The 20774-nt window shown below is 50.2% G+C and overlaps 5 protein-coding genes and 1 non-coding gene across 6 annotated transcripts; 5 read left to right on the forward strand and 1 right to left on the reverse strand.

The window, feature by feature from the left end:
* Positions 1–3096: 3096 nt before the first annotated feature.
* On the forward strand, positions 3097–5547 carry SMAC4_03162 (uncharacterized protein). The gene is made up of 3 exons (XM_066089900.1): positions 3097–3396; positions 3464–4680; positions 4997–5547. Exons 1-3 carry the CDS (start codon positions 3351–3353, stop codon positions 5315–5317), a joined length of 1584 nt encoding a protein of 527 aa, XP_065946217.1. The 5' UTR covers positions 3097–3350; the 3' UTR covers positions 5318–5547.
* A 244-nt stretch (positions 5548–5791) lies between these two features.
* On the reverse strand, positions 5792–5876 carry SMAC4_13281. The gene is given in 2 exon segments: positions 5792–5826; positions 5840–5876. It is a non-coding gene; the product is annotated as a tRNA-Gln (tRNA).
* A 347-nt stretch (positions 5877–6223) lies between these two features.
* On the forward strand, positions 6224–9146 carry SMAC4_03163 (uncharacterized protein). Its single transcript, XM_003349527.2, has 3 exons — positions 6224–6701; positions 6766–7603; positions 7660–9146. Exons 1-3 carry the CDS (start codon positions 6530–6532, stop codon positions 8525–8527), a joined length of 1878 nt encoding a protein of 625 aa, XP_003349575.2. The 5' UTR covers positions 6224–6529; the 3' UTR covers positions 8528–9146.
* A 4-nt stretch (positions 9147–9150) lies between these two features.
* SMAC4_03164 (uncharacterized protein) lies at positions 9151–11681 on the forward strand. Its single transcript, XM_003349528.2, has 2 exons — positions 9151–9726; positions 9780–11681. The coding sequence occupies exon 2, from the start codon at positions 9830–9832 to the stop codon at positions 11474–11476; it is 1647 nt and encodes a 548-aa protein (XP_003349576.1). The 5' UTR covers positions 9151–9726; positions 9780–9829; the 3' UTR covers positions 11477–11681.
* A 4113-nt stretch (positions 11682–15794) lies between these two features.
* SMAC4_09652 (uncharacterized protein) lies at positions 15795–16937 on the forward strand (the record flags this gene model as incomplete). Its single annotated transcript, XM_003342415.1, has 2 exons — positions 15795–16059; positions 16198–16937. 2 exons carry the CDS (start codon positions 15795–15797, stop codon positions 16935–16937), a joined length of 1005 nt encoding a protein of 334 aa, XP_003342463.1.
* A 248-nt stretch (positions 16938–17185) lies between these two features.
* SMAC4_09651 (uncharacterized protein) lies at positions 17186–18961 on the forward strand (the record flags this gene model as incomplete). The annotated part of the gene is made up of 2 exons (XM_003342414.1): positions 17186–17856; positions 17926–18961. The coding sequence occupies 2 exons, from the start codon at positions 17186–17188 to the stop codon at positions 18959–18961; spliced, it is 1707 nt and encodes a 568-aa protein (XP_003342462.1).
* Positions 18962–20774: the final 1813 nt, after the last annotated feature.

Below are 20774 nucleotides of genomic sequence, written 5' to 3' on the forward strand. Positions count from 1 at the left end.
CTTCTTGGACATTCTGTCCAGTCCATGGCCTGTTCTCCACGGCGACGGGCTGTCATTGAAGTAACATAGGATGAAAAGCCTGGAGTATCTTCCTGGGAAGTCAACCAGTGAGCGTAATTACGCGCCATGTCGAGCTGAGCATTGCTGAGATTTGGTGTTCGTTTGGGCAAGTATTGGATCTAGTGGGAGGCAGGATACTGAATTTTATATCGCAGAGTCATACACAACAGAAACGTGGATGAATACAATGGTATGGGACCACGGTCGTAGAGTAGACTCAGAAATACACTCACCAATTTGACGCAGTTTGAGCGTGATGGAAACACGTAGAGCAAGTGTTCTCCGTTTTTAATTACGGTCCGGTCATGTCACCGTTTCTTGATTGCTTGGAATCAGTCACGATTCTTGGAAAAGGGAAACACGGTCAAGTATCAAGGTTAATAATTTCAGCATAATTCTCACATATCAGTTTGCGGTGTGCTGGTATCTTGTAATTCGGCGACTTTCGACTTGCAGTGCTCCGCTAGTTTTCCAATGTTTGACTCACATGATGAGTTTCCTCGGTATCACTCATTACAACTTGCATCCGCAGTGAAGTGGTTTCTTATCAGCAACGAAGTTGGCCACATCATCCATGCCCCTGAAGCTTATGACACCCCTTCGAGGAAAGAGCGTTGCTCAATTTTGACCACACCGCTGGTGTCCCGTTCCTTCCTTCACTTGTCCTTTCATGACCCCACCACACCACATTCACCAACCTGCCAGGGCAACACCAGCAGCGGCAAACTGGCACGGGCACCTGCTTTCCTGTGGCAGTACCTGCACTAGGACCTTATAAGCACCAAATTGTAGACCTTTCACCACGGTCCAGTAGCCTACCTAGTAGCGCGTTGGATCCAGAAACTGCGTGGTAGTTTCGTAGGCCAAGCTTAACTCCAACGGAAAATTTGGGTTCGACCGGGAGTTGGGCCGCTTAGCTTTTTGGCTTTTTTTCGCCTATGTTATCTCTCCTTCAATCAGCTTTTCGAATACCAACAATATCGCCGAGTCAGAACATTGAGACCAATTTTGGTACGGCAACTTTCGCTTAAAATCCGACCATTACTCCTTGAAGTGGTCCATATCCATTACTCCCTGCCCCATTCGCTCTCGACCTGTGTTCATTGTCGCGATACCTAGTGCAGGCCCTCATCGAGGTCGAAGGTGCAGGCACAAGACTCCTCCATGAACTCACTTTGGCAAACCTTCAGCCGGGTGCTACTCCGGAAGCTGGTCTGTAAGGATCTCGGGGAGGGTCTGACGCCTGTGTGGGCTTCCCGTGTGTCATCCGCAAACATTTCCGCCTCTTGCCGTCAGCAGGCCTTTATAAGCAGCGCCATAACACAGTGGAACTAACGTTCCGTTTAAAGCATCAGTTCAAGAACGGTACACGGAAGTGGGAGTATTTATCACAGGAGATCAACCTGGTTGATCAAATTCAGCTCCAGGCATCTTGCTCTTCCTAGTTCGAGCACACATTCAACCCAACATCAACCTTAGTCCATCATCACTCAATCGAACACTAGCAGACCTTTACCAAGTTGGCATTGATCTCAGTACAGCGACTTGCCAAGATCTCTAACAGAGCACCCCACTCAACCGGCCAGACGACGTGATTTTGTCCTCATGGATTGCATTAGGGGAAGCAACTCTGCCAACGCGGCCACGGAAGAAGCAACGCAAGAGATTCACTCGAGGGTGATCAGGAACGTGTCACCGTCCGAAAGCTGCAATCTCACAGTGACCAATCTGCCGCGAGGCACAACTGAAAAAATATGACTTGATGCTCTTTCATTGCATGGACCTCTGGGCAAAGTCTTTCAGTGCCACATCTCGCCTCAAGGACTTGATCTTCAATATGCGGAGGCCAAACTGATCATGTTCACGAGAGAAGCCGCAGAGAAAGTTTTTGCACTGGTCAACGAATGGCATTTGGTTATAGGAGCATTGATGGCCTGGATTTGCTACAACGCCGTAGACCCTATAAGGTATCACTGCACGAACTGCCTGCTGCTGAGTCCCGGGTGTTGGTTATAAGGGGCAATCGAGAAATTGTCGATGTTCATCATCTTCATAAATTTCTTTGCAGAAACTTGGAGTTCAAAACACAAGATGTGTACGTCAAGGATGTGAATGCGGAGGAGAGAACCATCGAGTGGGTGTTTTGCTCATACCCCCCAGAGGCGGGAAAGGCCAGAGCGTGCCTGATGAAGGAGTATCCTCAGCTCATGGTTAGTTTTGGCGTGGATCCCATGGCTGTAACACTCGCGGAGCGACCTGGAACAGGAGCAACGCTCACGGTGGTCCCGCTGTGATCTTGCCTGCTGCGGAGGCGGTTGCTCATGACGACGGCGAGGGAAACGGAACGGAAATTGAGACTTCTCTCCATCACATTTTAATAAAGGCTTTCTCCCTCGGAAATAGTTATTGAGCGATAGCCCACGACGCTGGGGCCATTTGTCTTTGGTTTGGGGCGTGGTGAAGGGTTCGTGCATCCTGTCTGTCGGTCATGTTTGTCCCTTTGGTCAATGTCGAGCAATGACTGACATTTTGCCAGGCTCAGAAAAATAGGTAGCAATGAATTACAAGACCCTATTGTTGATTTTCTGTTCATGATAGTGTCGTCAGTGAAGTCTTCGTCGGCCTCGATTAGGAGTACCCTAACCCTACCTACAAAAGCTTGGCATGCTCCTTGCCATTTTGGGATGGACCATCCGCTGACGACGACTACAAGGCCTCCCAAAGGTGAAATCATGGATGTCGTCGAAAATACTCTTGAGAAAGTGATGTGGCTGACTCGGACAGAAGTGATCACCAATCGGGGCTTGTTCATGGATGTGGCAAGTAGTTGTCAGTCGAGGACACCACTTCGTTGCGAGTGGAGAGGCTTCTCGCGAATCACATCGACGGAAGCCATCTCTGCATGGCATCCTCTTCCTCGCTTCCCATACTTTCTTGATTCTGACCCGATTGCGCCCACTCTTTTCGCCGAGCAGTCATTCAATCGCGCGGGGTTCGGACGCTTTGACGTCACCCACGGTTTCAGGGAATCCTGTATCTCTTTGGGCGTCATAATCTGACGATTCCCGGTGCGCTGCCCAGTGTGATGGATGTAGGTGGTCTTGTGACAATGTGCCAAATCTCGACCTATATCAGACCCAAAACCCTGGGTGTCTGTTCTAGAAGACTTTTGTTTCCAAAGAGATCGGATCGTCGCATTTCAAGTCAAAAAACTCTCCGAGACACACTATATCTCAACGGTCTCGATAGCCGCCCTATCCACTACCCCCAGAACCTAAATCTACTGTAACATGCCGACGGCAACAGCGGTCAAGACGCAGCCGTCCGCTGCGGTCTGTAAGTCGAGGTCCCACTTTCCCCTTTCGGTGTACAGGCTGACCCAAGGGACTGAACCACCCAACAGCTTCTACTCCCAAGGTGAAGAAGACAACAACGAAGACGACAACGGCAGATGCACCCAAGGAAGTCAAACAAGTGAAGCATCGCAGCTCATCGACAAAGCCCAAATCAACGCCACTCGCGGAAACAACCGACAACGTTGTCAAGAAGCCAAAATTGAAGGCCATCGACGAAAACAAGATCTCGACAATCGATCATGCCGTCAAGAAGAAGCCGACTGCTTCCACCTCGGCCCCGGCCGAAAAGAAAGCACATGCGGTTCACAGCAGCAACACCCATCATCACAAGGTAGTGCCCTCAACAAGCACCAAGAAATCGTCATCCGGCCATACCCATACGCACAGCTCGAGCCACCATACCCACGCCCCCACCACGACGACCAAAACATCGAGCCACAGACGGCATACCTCGACACAACCTGACGATAGCAGCAAGCACGAGAGCAGCAGCTCTCACCGCCACGGTCGTCGTCACCACGCCCACCATCATCACAACCCCGACGGCTCTTTGACTCGCCACGGTGCCCGCGTCGCCGCTGCCACCAGCTCCTCAATCGCCAAGCCTCTCGCGCCAGCCAAACCCTACGCGCCCGCTCTCGATGCCGACGGCAACCCCAAGCCCAACATCCGCCCGGCTACCATGACAGCGCACATCAAGCGCGCCGTGCGCAAGTCCGAGGCCATGAACCCTTCCAAGCCCGCCAAGGTCGAGCCCGAGACTGTGCTGCCCAAGGTCCACGTCCCGACTCCGCAGACGGCGCGCCAGAAGGCTGCCGCCGCTGCCGAAGCTGAGGCGGCCAAGCGGGCTAAGAAGGTTGAGCAGCAGCAGCAGCTTGAGTTGGATCAACAACAACAACAACAGACCCAAGCGCCCAAGAAGAAGGAGAAGAAGTACGCGCCCGAGGCGATGATTCCTACTTCGAGGTTTGTCGGGAACGTTGGCAAGACTGTCGGCGGTGCGCTCGATACTACCGGCCAGGTGGCCAAGGGCGTTACCGATACTGTTGGACGCACGGCTGAGGGCGCACTTGGTGGAGGCGTGGGCAAGACTGTTGGTGCGGCGGCTGGTGGTGTTGGCGATACACTTGGTGCGGCGACGGGAGGATTGGGACAGACAGTGACGGGAGCGACAGATGGGTTGGCGAAGGGTGGCCCGCTGGGCGCGGTTGGTGGGGTTACGACAGGATTGGGTAACACTGTGGGAGGTGTCGGAAAAGGACTGGTAAGCTTGAATTTCCCTTTGCCATTTCGTCATTGCTTTTTTTGCTTCTCTTTGGTGGTTATGACCTTTGCTGGGACCCCTTTTGTTTTTCTGTTTCCATCCTTCACCTTCTTTCCACCCCATCTTCCCTCCACTTCCCCTTCCTTCGTCGCAACTTCATATTTCCTATCTTCAACGCTCCATCTGATCATGTGTTCGGATAACAGGGGCAAAAAGAGTCGAGGATCTGGCAATGGTTGAACCAGACGCAGGACGGTCTGACCGCCAAATAACCGATCGCTTGCTGACTTGCCAATCCTTCTTGCGCTACAAACAGGGCGATACCGTTGGCGGAACAGTCGGCGGCCTCGGCGACGCAGTTGGTGGACCACTCGGAGGAGTGGTCGGAGGGCTCGGCCGTGGTGTCGGTGGTGCCGTTAGCGGTATCACTGGCGGCCTAGGTGACGGAGTCGGAAAGATTGGACAGGGCGACCTGCTTGGAGGAGTTGGTGATGTCGTTGGTGGTGTTACCAATGGTGTTGGAGGGTTGTTGGGCGGCGTTCTTGGCGGCTTGGGCGGTGGAGGTGAAGGAGGAGGATTATTAGGCGGTGGAGGCGGCGGAGGATTGTTAGGTGGCGGAGGTGGTCAGCGGCGTTAAGGTCAATGTTTTTGGCAATTGGTTGAGATTTGCGAGGAGGAACAGTCATCTTAACGACAGCTCGAGGATTTATCAAGTTAAGTTCCGAGCCTTTACGGGTCTATGCGTTGTCGATTTGAAAGAGGAAGGAATGTTGCACATGTACGATAGGGAGATGCGGTACCAGCTAGCGAGTAACACGGAAACACTCATGCTTTCTGATGATTTCGATAGAATATGTTCCTGCATGAAAACCTTATGACGAATGTTGAATGAGTCAACAAATGTTTCTCTAAGTCTAATGAATGTACAATCGGAAAACTAATGGCCACTCCTGATCCTGACGCTGACGAACTGTTTAACATCTCATTACAGCACAGTGACCAAAGAATAATTCACATACGCGAAAAAAGAAAAAAAAAAGGAACAACGCCATATTCGGTCGGGATAGACGCTACGAGCATTCAGTAAGGTTGAAAAAAAAGGCAAAAAATGAGGTCGTGCCCGGGTTCGAACCGGGGTTACCGGAAGAATTGAAGAGCTTCAAAATCCAGAGTGATAACCACTACACTACACAACCCTGCAACTTTCGTTGAGGCAAAAGTTTGGAACATTAGCATATAAGCTCCACTGTCTAGCTTGCAGCCGGCCGGCAAGCTTGCGACCCATCCTAAGCTCATTGGAAATGACAGATGTAGTTCAAAAGGCAATGAATTTTCTTTCTGCACATTCTGACTCTCAATTATCTTCTCCTAGAAACCAAACAGGGCTTGTGCAACCGTTCGACCTTGCGGTGTCGTCACCCTTTGAAGGGACGGAAATAGGTGGCTCGAGCACAACACCCTAAATGCTTATGCCTGCGAGACAAACAGGGCCACTCGCTCCCCCGCAACAGCATCGCCAGGCCCCGCCTAACTTTATTTTGACCTCCGACACCCTCCCCATCACCCAAGATCAAATGAAAGTACCGGTATCGCGGCCAAAGCAAAAGCAATGAAAGGAACGATCTTTGTGGAGATCGGCACCAACTACGATCGATACCCTACCGTGTGGAAACTTGCTCTGACCACCTTGACAAAGCCAATCGCATCTGGAAATGCAAAAGCCGGTTGAGACATCATGACGCATTTCATCTGCTTGCTGAGCGCTGCTTGTTTTCCACTCTACTGTCATGATGGCTGTGTATATCACCATTCATAGCCCAACTCGCGATGACTTGACACTTTTTATGCCATGCGCGCACAGCTTTTCAGCGCCAATTCCAAGGTGATATCCAACCGACCTCCCTTTTCGACCCGTTTGATGCCACTTTGGAAATCCGCAGAGCAAGAGCCCTTGCTTCCAACCAATATGGCGAAGGAAGAGCAGAAGAAGAGGGTGCTTGTTGTGGGCGCAGGTGCTGCTGGTAAGGCTTCTTGATATCATCGGCAACTCCTCGCTTCCAGATGCTGATGATCTTGGGTAAATAGGCATGACATGCGCCTCCCATCTAGCGAACCACCCGGACAAATTCGACGTGACCGTCATCGAAGCCGCCGACTACTGCGGTGGCCAAGCCTTCTCCATTCCCATCGATAAGAAGAAGCACGGCGCATCATGGCTCAACCAAGGCGTTCAGGGCGGCTCCTATATCTTCCACCATACGATGACCATGTTCGCCCGTCAAGGTTACGCCGCCAATCCCGTCAACCTTCAAGTTTCCTTCGGGAAGGACCATCGCTTCTGGACCAACGTCTATCCGACTAAGCTACTGGAACGGCACCAGAGCGAGGTCAAGCGCTTTTACTGGATGCTTTCTTTTGTCCGATGGTTCGAGTTGATCTTCGCGTTGCTCCCGATCAAGTACCTGATGAAGCTCTTTTGGTTCAGCTACGAGTTCGCAAACACGGTTGCTCTGCCCATGGTCGCCCTATTTCTGGGCACCGGGAACTACACGCCTGACGTGCCCACCATCATCCTCGAACGACTTTGTACCAGTCCGACATATGGGATGTGGTACCCGGCTGATAAGGAGAGCATCGCTAGCAACATGCCGCCCATGATCGTCTTTCCGAACTTTGGCAATTTCTACGAGGACTGGCGCAAAGATCTTGTGAAGAGAGGGGTCAGCATTCGGCTGTCTACCGAGGTAACCCAGATATTGAGTCGCGATAAGGATGGAGTGGTGGTCAAGACTATCAAGCGAACCCCAATGCCGGACAACCATAACTCAACGAGCGCCTGGACAGCCGAGGATCCGGTCATGAACGCTGATGCCAACGCCGAAGAGACAACCGAACACTATGACGAGATCGTTATCTGCTGCCTGTAAGCCCTTCTATACCTTCCCCATTCCCGACACCGTCTCACACGATCCCTTCCAGTGCCGACACAGCCAAACGCCTTCTCGGCCGCACCGCCTCCCTCCGCGAGCGCCAAGTCCTAGGCTCCGCCAAGTTCTCCGACGACATCACCATCACCCACACGGACTCCGTCTACATGCGCAAGCACTACGAGAACTTCTTCAACGAGTCGCAGGCCGTCAGCTCCCTCTCGGGCGTCGACCACTCCTCTCGCGTTGACTTTGCCCGCAACAACTTCCGCCCCATGTACTACATCAAGCCCTACGACGCCGACCTGACCAAGCTCGAGATGGGCTTCGACTGCACCAACTACCAGGCCCAGTTCCCGCCCGAGGTCGATTTCGACAACCACGTGTTCCAGACTATCTACCTCAACAAGCAGCGCGACGGACACCTCTGGACAGATACCGAGATCGATGAGTCCAAGATCATCCGCAAGGATTGGTGGCATCAGCTGTGCCACTCGTGGACGCACTACGTTTTTGTAGTGCCCTGGATGCCGTTACTCCAGGGCAGGAGACACACACGGTTCGCGAGCTCATGGACAATGATCAACGCGCACGAGGTGGCGGTCATGAGCGGGATCGCAGCCGCGGTGGATCTGGGGGCACAGTACCCCGAGGATCTCGAACGGGATGGGTTTGCCCTGTTGAGCTTTAGGCTGTATTACCTGCTGGTGTATGGACGGTGGTATAGGAGGAGAGTGAAGAAGGAGGATAGAATGGGGGAAGGACATGAGTGGGCGACGGGGATCTATGGGAGCGTTTACAAGGGACCGGGGGTGACAGAGAAGGAGAGGGAGATGTGGAGGGAGGAGAGGGCGAGAGAGATGAATGGCGGTGCGAATGGTCTGGCGAATGGTCTTGCGAATGGTCATGGTGGGAAGTGATCTTTCGAAGCTGCGAGCGGATGTTGATGTCGGCACGTGCCCATCGCTAAAATATCCTAGCTGACGAACAGCGATTCTTTGCTCAACCATCTTTTTGTTGTCAAGTTGTCGTCTGGGAAAAACACACTTGAATTGATGTGCTCTACATCATCTTCCACTTAAGGTCAGGGGACGTTTGGCCGGCCTGAGTAAGGCAGATTTCCCACTGTGGGAAGTGAGAGACGATATATTGAATCACTCAGGCCTGTTACCCCTGGGCCTAGGTCGACTCTTCGTGTTTCGCCGACCGTGACGAAAATCGGCAGGTACGGATTTAGGTGGGAGTTCGCCCGCATGCGAAAGACGGCAAGTACGGTGGACGATTGTCTCCACTCTAGGTAGGTTCCGTTGTCCCCCACCACAGTTTTCACCTTTAGGGCATTGGCAGGAGATTGACTGTCCTGTCCTCTTCCTCTTCGTCTTCTTCCACCAAATCAGTCAATCCATCGAAATCACAAGCACATTGGTTCCCGTCCTCCTCACTGTGCAACTTCGCGTCCGGGTGGGCCACATGCTGAGAGGCGGGACATACAACTATCTACCTATCGTCAGTCACCTTGCTGCGTCTCTTGACTAGGTAAGCCTTCTTGTACATTTGGAAAGAGCACTTCACTTGGGTTTTGCATCAGCGAGTACGTCGACCTGGTCTGACCCGCCATTCCTTCTTCCTGAACCTGGCCGCCAATCCAGCATTTCCCCAAGTCCTTGCTCCCATAATTTCACCTCTGTTCTCCCACTGACATGCCGCCTTTCGGACCACAGAAATGCACCTTGCGGGACACACACCGTAGGATGTGATTTCGGGACTCTGGTGTACAGATTTTGCCTATTGAGGCACCTTCCATGAGATGACACAATAGCCCGCCTACCATCTACTTGTATTGGACTTTTTTTTTCGACTTGATATTCTTTTCTTGCACTTCTTCGACGTCCTTTTACATCAACCCACGATAACCGCACCCTGGCTGAAATCTGTTGCGTCCGCCACTCGGCGACTTGCAACGGATATCATCAAACCAAAGGCCCGACGTATCCGTGTCCACTTCAGGGCCTCGACCTCGACATCGCAGATAAGCTGCTACATTGCAACTCGCCAGCGCCCCTCGAGAAGAGTTCAAGTAAAATCTTGAGTCTTCCTGACTCGTAACCGAGGCATATTTGTATGGAAACCCGCTGGCACTGCTTTGACGTTCTATGCTGACCAAGACGCCAGCCGTACGGCATTAGGCTTGAGATAATTACCAACCCCCGATTGTCATCACCATGAAGTCCCTCTTGGGTGTCTTCCCTGTCGAAACGGTCGACAACATTGTCAAGTATCTCCCCACCCGTGACGCCAACAACTTCGCTCGAACCTGCTGGGCGGCCTACTGGAGGGCTGACCCCCATGTCTGGAAGGACAATGTGCCCACGTCAACAAAGCCAGGCCCAATTACCTGGGGTGTAGTCACGAGGCAAATGAAGGTCATTAAGAAGGCCGTGGAGGCTGGCGCAGATGTCGACGCCCCCGACTGGTTGGCTTGTTTTCACATACCTGAGCGTTGTGATAACGGCCCCGATGAATGGTCGTTGGCTAGAGCAGCGAGTCACAACGCGAATGGTTCGCCACTTCACTTCGCCGCCATGACCAACAACTGTGAAGCGGCTCAATACCTCCTTCAAAAAGGCGCAACTCTTCACGATACCAACCCTGAGCTGGACAATTGGGCACTGAACATGTGCTCGTGCCACTGGGTAGATGAGACTTGGCACTGGCCACGCGATGACTCAGACGCAGACTCAGAAGAAGAGGAAGAGTTAGTCAAACACCATCAAGATTATTTCACCCTACCTTTACATACGGCAGTCTGCCACAAAAGTCCTGAAGTCGCCAAGCTTTTTCTGGAACACGGAGCCAGCGTCTATCTTCATGGCAGTTACCGTCACGCAGTAGAGGCTGCTGCAAGGGCGAATGCCACTTATCCGTACAACGACTTTCTTCACATTCTCGTCCGAAAAGGCACTGACTATCTGGCCATGATTGATTTGATCGCACAATGTCCCGATATCGACATCGATGGAATGGAATACGGATATGCAACCCCTATACAGAATGCCTGTTCGACACCGCACAATGCCGCTGTCATCGCAAAGCTGGCAAAACTTGGCGCCATGGAGACATGGAATGTTTACTCACAGGATTGGATGCATTGTTGTATTCGCAGTGGCATGTACGACAACACCTTGGCCCTCCTCAAAGCTGGCCTTGAAGTCTTAAACCCTGAGGTCCGCAGCGTCATTGGATCAGATACTGCCCTACTCTTTGCCGACGCAGTGGAATTTGAAGCAGGTATGGAGGAGAGCCACGTTAAGCATGTCAAGTCCATTATCCGCATGCTTGTCCAGGACTATGGCCTGAAGCTCAACGCTCCTCTCTTTGACCATCCTACAAACAAAGACACGCCCTTGGAGTACCTGATTGGTGGCAACTGCCCAAGGCCAGAATATCTGTTCCAGTCGCTTGTGGACCTAGGCGCTCGACTTGACCTTCGAAACAGAAAAGGCCACAATCTTCTTGTGCGCTATCTATGGATGGAGCAGTCGGTTACCAAGACCCCGCAGACTCCTCCAAATAAGGGCGTCCGCAAGGGTGTGGAGGCGCGTTATTTCGTCTCTCGCTCGATCATCCGCCCGCAGACGATTCGTGCGCTCATCGAAGCCTATAAATGGGCGAATATTAGATTGGATGATGAGTATACGTGGGGAAAGGTTGACTTGAAGCTTAGTTGGATTCTGGAGATCCGGTTTCCGGAGTGGGGTGAGATCCCGTTCCCGGGGTGGAAGGCTCCTGAAGGATTTGAGAATAATAGGGCTTTGTGGAAGAATCTTGATGAGTACCTTGTCTATAGCGGGGTGTTAGAGTTTGATTGAAGAGCTGGCTATCTGGGAAGACGGGGTTGTTCTTAGTAGAGGTCAAGGGACGGAATAGGGGCGTCAGCGGTTGAAATTCTAGAAATCTACTCTCAAGGTTCAGGTGTAGTCCCTGCACAGCCATGTTGAAGTCACCTCCCTGGTTCTCTGCTATGTCCTCCGAAATCAATCCTCGCCTTGTTTGCATGCTTCCTCTCCGTATTTTTCATTGCTGTTTTATGGGTAATTTCAGTTTGAACTTTCTCTCTTTTCTTTTTGTGAAATAGCCACCGATCGGTATCCACAACACGACTGCCGGTAGACTAAGTGAAAATAGGACACCCGCTCATTCTATTGTTGTGATTGAGTTGGAGTAAACCTACCCGCACCCTAAGCAAACGGAGCGGCACCCCAACCCCTACATATGTCAGCTGTTATGTAAATTATCGAATTTTAGCGGTAAAACTAACCGTTTTGAATAGTCATTACCATATAAATTACCTATTTATATAACACAAATTTAACCCAATTAAAGTCGTTTAAATTTTAAAATAAATCAATAGTATTGAATCTAAATTATAGCAAATTGACTGCTTTATTTAATTATCTAATCGCTAAACTCAAATTCATTGTTGTGAAATCTTGTAAGTTTAGAGGCGGCTTCTTACTGTATTGCTCAAGCTCTCTCTATCCAACATTTGATTATTTTGTTTTTTTTCTTTATCATCAGCTATTTCGATACAACTACGTACACTGCGTGCATTTTGAGTATCAAACTATTTGATATTAGGGCCCTGTTTGTATTGGGAATAGTTTTGCTCCATTAAAGTATATATAGAAGTAGTATTTTTGTTACGACGCTGGCGGACCACTACATCACTAGGCTATGTTCTAAAAAGGTATAAGTAACTGTGATGGCAGCCTTGCAGTTGTGCCTCTCGACTGCTATCACAACTATATAAGACCACTTGAGCGACCGAATTGCCAGCTTCGGTTACTTGTATCCTTTTGGAACATAGCCTAGTGATGTAGTGGTCCGCCAGCGCCATGACAGTAACTGAAGCTAGCAATTCAGTCGTTCAAGTGGTCTTATATAGTTGTGATGGCAGTCGAGAGGCACAACCGCAAGGCTGCCATCATAATTTTTAAATTTGCCATGGGGACCCGTACCTCTTTCCCTTTTACCCTAGGTTACCCGGCCTATTAGTTTGTTTAGTAAAATAGTTTTTTATCCTTAAATAAACTATCTTATTTGAGAAGATAACCTTTGCGTATACTTTTAGTGGTTAGTTTAAAGCATACATAATTATCTACTACGTTCTATTATATAAATTAGTATAAGTAAGTTCAGGAGGGAGGGGCCGGGAGGAGGAGGGGAAGATTGTAGGAGCTTTATACGTTATTGAATAAAAAACTAGAAGGGGTAGTAATTAGTTTTTGTAACTAAAACTACTTTATTTGCTTCTTCCACTTTATAAGTATAAGGGATCTTATATTAGTTTTGAAAATTACTAGAGTATAGGTATAAATTGCTACTTAAGTAACTCAGAGCAAAGAAGACTGCTTTTCATCTTTAGTATTTGTAAAGGCACGTAACGAGCGAGACAGGGCTGCAGCGTTGTTGACATTCAACATAGAATCTACAGCTAAAGAATAAAACAAAAGGTAAGTGATACCAGAATCCCTGGATTCCTAGCATCGTTGGCAATACCCTGTATTATAGCTTAGACTAGTCATGACAGCCCAGATTAGCTGGGCTGCCATGGAGGCTCTGGTGCCTACCCAGCCGTTGCCCAGCGCTCGGGCCACCTAGCTCGCTGCACTGCATATCTACTGCGGGCAGACGGCTGGCTGGAAGCCAGGCCTTTCTTCGAAGACAATCTCTTTTTTACCCTTTATTTACACACAATATAGCCTCACTCTCATGGTCCTCTGCATTGAGTGTAAATCCTACGATTCTCATATTAGTAAGAGTTACGCGCGCAGCTAACGATGGGAGATATGCTCCTAGGGCTAGCCGTGCCACAAACTCACTATTTCTTATCTAATCTACAACTAATTACATCTCTCGTACCCGTGCGGCTTATTTGATAAGGCATGACCCGTCTAGCTGGGCTATGACAGTATTGTTTATCTAACGGATTTTGATTTTACGAAGTTATTTCTATAGCAATAGTACTTATTTATTTATAGTTGGATCCTATTTATATAAGACGAGAATGAGTTATTAATAGAATTAGTTTTTAATCTAAAATTTTATAGCAGCTTATAATATAGGAAGCGACAATTTTATAAAAATGTTAACGTGTGGCTAGTACTGTGCCTTGTAACTGCCTTGTACTACCTTATAGTATAAAAGACTGATTGAACTATTCCTTCTACGGAATCAGTCCACTCAGCCTCTACAAAACGTGCTAGAATACAAAGATTTTGCTATTATATTCTGGGATTCTCTAACTTATTCAGCATTCCCTGCAGACTAATTTGTCATCATAGAATGCACCAGAAGCTCATAAATTCAGTTCATTCCTTTCATAGTATAATGCTCCTATAAGCACTCCTATCAACTTACAAACGCTCTTACATTTTGGATACTTTTAGATACTTAACGTTCGTATATATAAAGACCTCTTCACTTTTTTAGTTATTTACTCCTTAAGCAAGCAAGCAAGTACATCCAAGCGATACAATATAGTCTACTCCTATAGTGCAGAGTTCACTATAATAGTTGTTTCTCACAGTGCAGAGTCTACTGTACTCTTCTGTCTTGAGAGCAGAGTTCTCTCTAAGACCTCTTTTATTGCCACGGCGCTGGCGGACCACTACATCACTAGGCCATGATTCAAAAGGATACAAGTAACCGAAGCTGGCAATTCGGTCGCTCAAGTGGTTTTATATAGCTGTGATAGCAGTTGAGAGACACAGATGCTGGCCAAAAGAATCAATAAGGTTCTACGAAGAGAGAAGGGGAGAAAAGGACACCCTCTGAGCAGTCTGGCAGGCTATCTTGAAGAAGAGACGTGCGCGCGCATAGGCTAATGTTGCCTGCCGCAAGAGTAGAGCGCTCGCCTAGCAAGATTGCTAGGCATTTCAGCCGCGGGCACTAGCCCCATGACAGCTTCCTTCAGCACTGCTATTGTACTTCCTATCGCTTCCGCTCCGCTCTGCTACAAGTGCATAGTTAACTATAGCATTTTAATACTGGTGCTATGTCACAGGGGTAGCCTGTGTCGTTGCACGTGATTAGTCACGTGCCTTGTGCCAGCGCACAGCAGCTTCTGAGACTGCTGTCGCTGTCAGTAGGCTGGCTATGACGGCTCCCAGCCATGAACCCACAATTGGGCCCACAGCTGGACTGCCCTCATAAGGCCAGCCTTCTGGGCACTTGTCTGCACTCTCTTCCTTTCTCCTTCGTGCAATTACGCATATTCACATCTACCATCGACCCTTTGCCCGTGATATGCTATTATTATAGGCTAGTTAAGGCATTGCAGCAAACAAAACATTAATTAATTTATTACGAATTAATAATTTATACAATTTTATAGAATTATTATTAAATTTGTTGGTGTAAGGGTTCTACGAGGTATACACACAGGTAGGCCTTGGTGAAAGTGATAATATTCGACAAAGAGGAAAAGGGAAGTCTGTGCCAGTATGGCATGGAGCTTACAGCTAAATACACAAGAGAGGTGCGTATATCGAAGGTGCTAGAAACGCCAAGGTCGAAAATGTGGTTCGTGCGGCATACCCCAGGAGTGCACCCAGTCAGAGGGCAGGCCTGGCTTTCATAGAGTTCAAGCCAGGCAAACACCCCTAGGCGCCAGCCCCATGACAGTTGGCTGATGTAGTACGCTGCTTGTAATTAAAATAATATTGTATAAGATAATTAGTCTATTACAATTTGTACAATATTAGTTTACGTTTAATTTATTTAATAACAGTTTCTTATATTTCTTTGAATTAATAAAAAAAAAAAAAACTATATGTCATGTGGCTAGTGCCCGTGGCCGAAATGCCTGGCAATCTTGCCAGGCGAGTGCTCCACTCTCGCGGCAGGCAACATTGGCCTGTGCGCGCGCACGTCTCTTCTTTAGGACAGCCGGCCAGACTGCCCAGAGGGTGTCCTTTTCTCCTCTTCTCTCTTTGTAGAACCTTATCAATTCTTTTGGCCAGCATCTGTGTCAACTATGCTGTACCCCTTACATTAGGTTCTACCACCTATCAGAGAGAGAGAGCAGTAGCGGACAAGACGGATTTCACTTCATTCAGAGACGGAGCCAGCAGCTTAGAGCGCGGCGTTGCGGCATTTTTAGCCAGTATGGTCGGACTTACCAAAATGGATCTCGACGAATTCGAGGAGTTCCACGATTCCCAAGATGGCGGCGAACAACCAGAAGGAGACAGCAGTACCCCCAGCGACGGCCTCGTGAAAGGGCTCTTGAAGGCACTCAGTGGAAGTGCATCACTCCGCGATCGTGTTAAGTCCCTTCTCTTTAACTCCAATCCACCCCCTATCCTTGCCCCGCGACTGGACTTCAGTCCCGCGGCCCAAGCTCCCGTGACCGGAGCTCCCAGCAGAAATGCGGCCTCGGCCGCTAGAGGTGCCCCTGCTGATTCAAGCCAAGGCACCTCATACAGACGAAAGCCACTTACACTTCCCATATGGGATGGACAACCTCATACTTTCCAATTCTACTATAACAAACTTGTCAAAACGTACAACGCCGACATCAAGGCAGGAGTACGCACCGACCGAGAAGCGGCATGGATTGAGATTCTTGACACCCTTCCGCTCGACAAACAGCAGCGGTTGGAAGGCTTTTGGACCGCCAAAACCGCTAGCGGTGACGACGACCCGGTGGCCCTTCTCGATCAGATTCGCATCATTTTCGGTGCCTACCAGATGCGCGACTCCGCTCTCGACAAGCTCTTCACAGTCTCGCTCTCGGATGACTACCGCACCTGTGTAGCCCAGTTACAGTACCATGCGGCGAAGTATGAGCAGACCAGTGAGTTCAAGGAGGATCACCACAAGTACCTCCGCGGCCAGAGGAATCGGAGCCGCTCCTCGAATAATTATTACCTTCCAGCATTGAGCGTTGGTAACACTCAGGGGCCGCAATCCCAGCCTCAGTCAACCTCTTCTTCCCTATCGGCCCCGGTAAATGCTGATGGTGACACCATTATGGGGTCGACTCGCGTTGGAAGAGGTCGTGGCAGTCGAGGGCGAGGCGGTTTAAACCCGGCCACCTATTCCTCTAAGCGCGCCAAGTGGGTCTCGGAAAAAGAACGGCAGAAACGTCGAGACAATAACCTTTGCCTTCGATGCGGTGCCTCTGGCCATTATGTAGGCTCTTGCCCATACCAGCCCGCGGTTCCCCCCTCCAACAATGTCCGCACCCAGGGTACCGCCATTGAGGTCCCTCCGCTCTTGGAAGAGGAGGATGAGAGCTCCACTTCCGAGCAGGGAAAAGAATAGCTCCGGTGCGAAGTCGGGCCCCGGAGCAAACATATGTACTAGGCAAGGTGGAAGAGTTCAAGTCAAAGTCGCATTTGGAGATAGAGCCTACGCTAATTCCACTCGTTGTTAACAACCGTGACTTGTTCCACGTCCTCGTTGATGAGGGTTGCCAGTACTATGCCGCGATTAGCGAGAAAGTCGTCGAAGATTTGAGAATCCCCATCTTTCCCATCAAGTCTCGCTGCGTTAAAGGACCCTCCGCCGCAATGGAGGCGGCCACAATACAAGGACTCGCTTACTTCCTAGCCGAAGTTGATGGTTATGTTCACCCAATCTGTGCCTATGTAGTTCTGCTCCTGGAATTCCCCATCATCCTGGGCAAGCCGTGGTTGAAGGCCATGCGCGCTTACTCTGTACCCCACGAGAAACGGATGTGGATGGGCATCACCAATCACTGGGTTCCTCATATAGGTGGCGAGCAGGTCCCCGACACCCAGTTCATCAAAGATATCAAGTCCGCAATCCACGTCATGGCGACCACCTTCGTAGGCCACGTTCGCCGGCTTCGGAAAGAGTTCGGCGGCCGAGCTGCAGAAGAGGCTATTTTTGCAGTTAGCCTAAGGGACGTTGAGAAAGCTTTAAAACCGAAGAAAATCTACACTGAGGAACAGCTCCGCGAAAAGATTCCCGAAAAGTACCATGATCTCTTACCCCTCTGGATAAAAGAGGAAGCGGACAAGGCCAACCCTCATCGTCCCGGTGTCGACCACAAGATCGAGCTCAAAAAGGGCCCCGATGGCAAGGAATTACCAGTCCCCTTTGGGCCGCTCTACAATATGGCCCGCGAAGAGCTTCTAGTCTTGAAGAAAACACTTAAGGATTTTCTAGACAAAGGGTTCATCCGCACTAGTAGCTTAGAAGCGGGAGCCCCAGTCTTGTTCGTATGAAAGCCAGGAGGAGGTCTCCGCTTCTGTTGCGACTACCGTGCTCTCAATGCTATCACCAGAGCAGATCGCTATCCCCTACTGCTCATCAGCGAGACGTTCCGTGTCTTGAAAGGAGCCAAGTGGTATACCAAGGTGGATGTCGTTCAGGCGTTTCACAAGATACGCATGGCTATGGGAGAGGAATGGAAAACGGCTTTCAGGACCAGTTACGGGCTTTTTGAGTGGTTTGTGGTCCCCTTCGGGTTAACAGGCGCGCCAGCTACGTTCCAGCGGTATATCAACTACATTTTGCGGGAATATTTGGACGACTTCTGCACAGCTTACATGGGTGATGTCTTAATCTATACCTCAGGCACGAAAGAAGAGCATGAGGAAAAAGTCCGCTTGGTACTTGAGAAGCTCTTAGACGCAGGCTTGCATCTGGACCCCGATAAGTGCGAATTCGCAGTCAAGAAGGTCAAGTGCTTGGGGTTCATTGTTCACGCTGGCGTCGGCGTTCAGGCCGACCCCGAGAAGGTCAAGGCGATCCTAGAATGGCTTCCTCCTAATTCGCAAAAGGGGGTGAGAAGCTTCCTCGGGTTCGTTAACTACTACCAGATGTTCATACCCCAGTTCTCAAAATTTGTCGCTCCGCTTACGGCATTAACCGGGAAGGGAGTCACTTTTGAATGGACTAAGGAGTGTGAAAGCGCTTTCCAACTGCTGAAAACGCTCTTCACTCGAGCCCCCATCCTTACGGAGTTTGACCCAGATCGGAAGACGTTCCTCGAGACGGACTGCAGTGGCTTTGCCTTGGGCGGTGTAATCTCTCAAGAAGTCGATGATTCCGGCAAGCGAGCAGTTGTTGGTTATCACTCCCGGAAACTCAATACTGCTGAATGGAACTACCCTGTTCACGATAAGGAAATGCTAGCAATTATTAGCTGTCTGGAGCAATGGTCGGCTGAATTAAGGAGCTGCGAGTCGTTTATCATTCTCACTGACCACCGGAACTTGGAATACTTTATGAAGATGCAGCGGCTCTCGGAACGTCAAGCTCGCTGGGCGGAATATCTGTCACGGTTCAATTTCAGCATCAAGTACCGCCCGGGGTAAGGACAGTGTAGCCCCCGACGCTTTGTCCCGCTGGGAGCAGGATATGCCTACAGAGGAGGACCGGGAGGCCCGCGACCTACAGATGATTCCGGATGCAGCCCTTGAAAGTTATTCTCCACTTCACATCTCCGCGTCTCGCGTAGTTCGCTGGGGAAGGGGGGGGGGGGGGGGGGGGGAAGCGTGAAAGTGTTTGAAGATCCGGATTTGCAGCAGCTTTGGAATCAAACGGCCCCTAAGGACTCCCTGTACCAGCAAGTCAAAGCAGCGGTTGAGAGCAACGAGCGCCACTTCGATCCCTCTCTCAAACTCAAGATCCAGATTGCAGACTGCAGTATTGACTCGCACGGCCGGCTCCGATACCAAGGCCGGCTCTGGATTCCTGGAGCCCCGGTGTGTACGGAATCGGATGCTATTAGCCTCACAGATTAGTCCCAGCAGCTCAATACGCTTCGTACAACTCTAATCCAAATTATTCATGACTCCCACGTTCTCGGTCATCCTGGTAGAGAAGGTACCATTGCCGCCCTAATAAGGCACTTCTACTGGCCACTCCTGAATGCTCACGTCAGGCAATTCCTCCGTAACTGTCACGTCTACGGCTCTATGAAGGTTTGGAGAGAGCAAAAGAAGGGGCTTATGCAACCACTGGCAGTACCCGATCAGCACTACAGAGAGATACAGATGGACTTCATTACGGACCTCCCGGAGTCTAATGGCAATACTTGCTGGTGGGTGATCAAGGACCGGTTTAGTAAAAACGTAATCCTTGAACCTATGCCCTCAATGGAGGCTGAGCTCTGCGCGGAACGTTTCCTGCAATGCTTCGCCCGGCATCATGGGTGGCCGAGGTCCATTGTTAGTGACCGAGGCTCTAATTGGACGAGCCGCTTCTGGGCTAAACTTTGTGAACTTCTGGGTATTAAGCGACTCCTCAGCACTGCTTACCATCCCCAGACGGATGGCGGCCCCGAGAGAATGAATCAAGAGATCTACGCCTACCTTCGTGCCTTCGTCAACCACGTTCAAGATGATTGGGATAGGTGGTGCCTGATGGCTCAGTTAGCCATTAATAGCCGGATTAACATTCCCATCAGCATGACGCCGAATTGCCAATCTCTATTATTGAGGAGCAACCCCCAACTTCACTCCTAGCTTCAGAGAAAAAAGCCCACCAATTCGTCGAAAAGCTGCAGCAAATCACGGACCTATGTCAAGCAACTATGGCCGTCGCCGCCCAAGAACAGGAGAAGTACGCTAACCAGCGCCGCCAGCCGGCTGAGCGGTTCCAAGTTGGAGATAAAGTCTGGCTTGACCTCAAGAACTATTCTACCGACCGCCCAAGAAGAAGCTCGACTGGCTGCATGCTAAGTATACTATCTCCAAAGTCCTCTCTCCGTACGTAGTCGAACTCTCCGGCCTCCCGCGAGCGATGCATAATGTCACACGGACATATGCCACACTCCTGGTAACATACGGGCATATGCTACACTCCTGGTGGCATACGGGCATACGCTACACTCCTGGTGGCATACGGGCATATGCCACACTGTCAAACGGGCATATGTCACACTCCTGGTGTCACACGGACATATGCTACACTCCTGGTAGCATACGGGCATATGCCACACTCCTGGTGTCATACGACAAAGACCTACATGTATGCAGATCGCTAGATGCCTTGGAGCCTCAGGTGACAAGGTCCCGTACGTACTAGATAGGTACCGTTTCCCTTTGGCATAAGAAGGCCTTGAAGCCCAGCCTTCCTCTAGAGGTTGAAAGGACCAACAAGGCCTTCGAGACCAAAGTAGTTTAT

Source organism: Sordaria macrospora, chromosome 2 (assembly GCF_033870435.1).
Source record: "Sordaria macrospora chromosome 2, complete sequence".
NCBI classification, from domain to species: domain Eukaryota; kingdom Fungi; phylum Ascomycota; class Sordariomycetes; order Sordariales; family Sordariaceae; genus Sordaria; species Sordaria macrospora.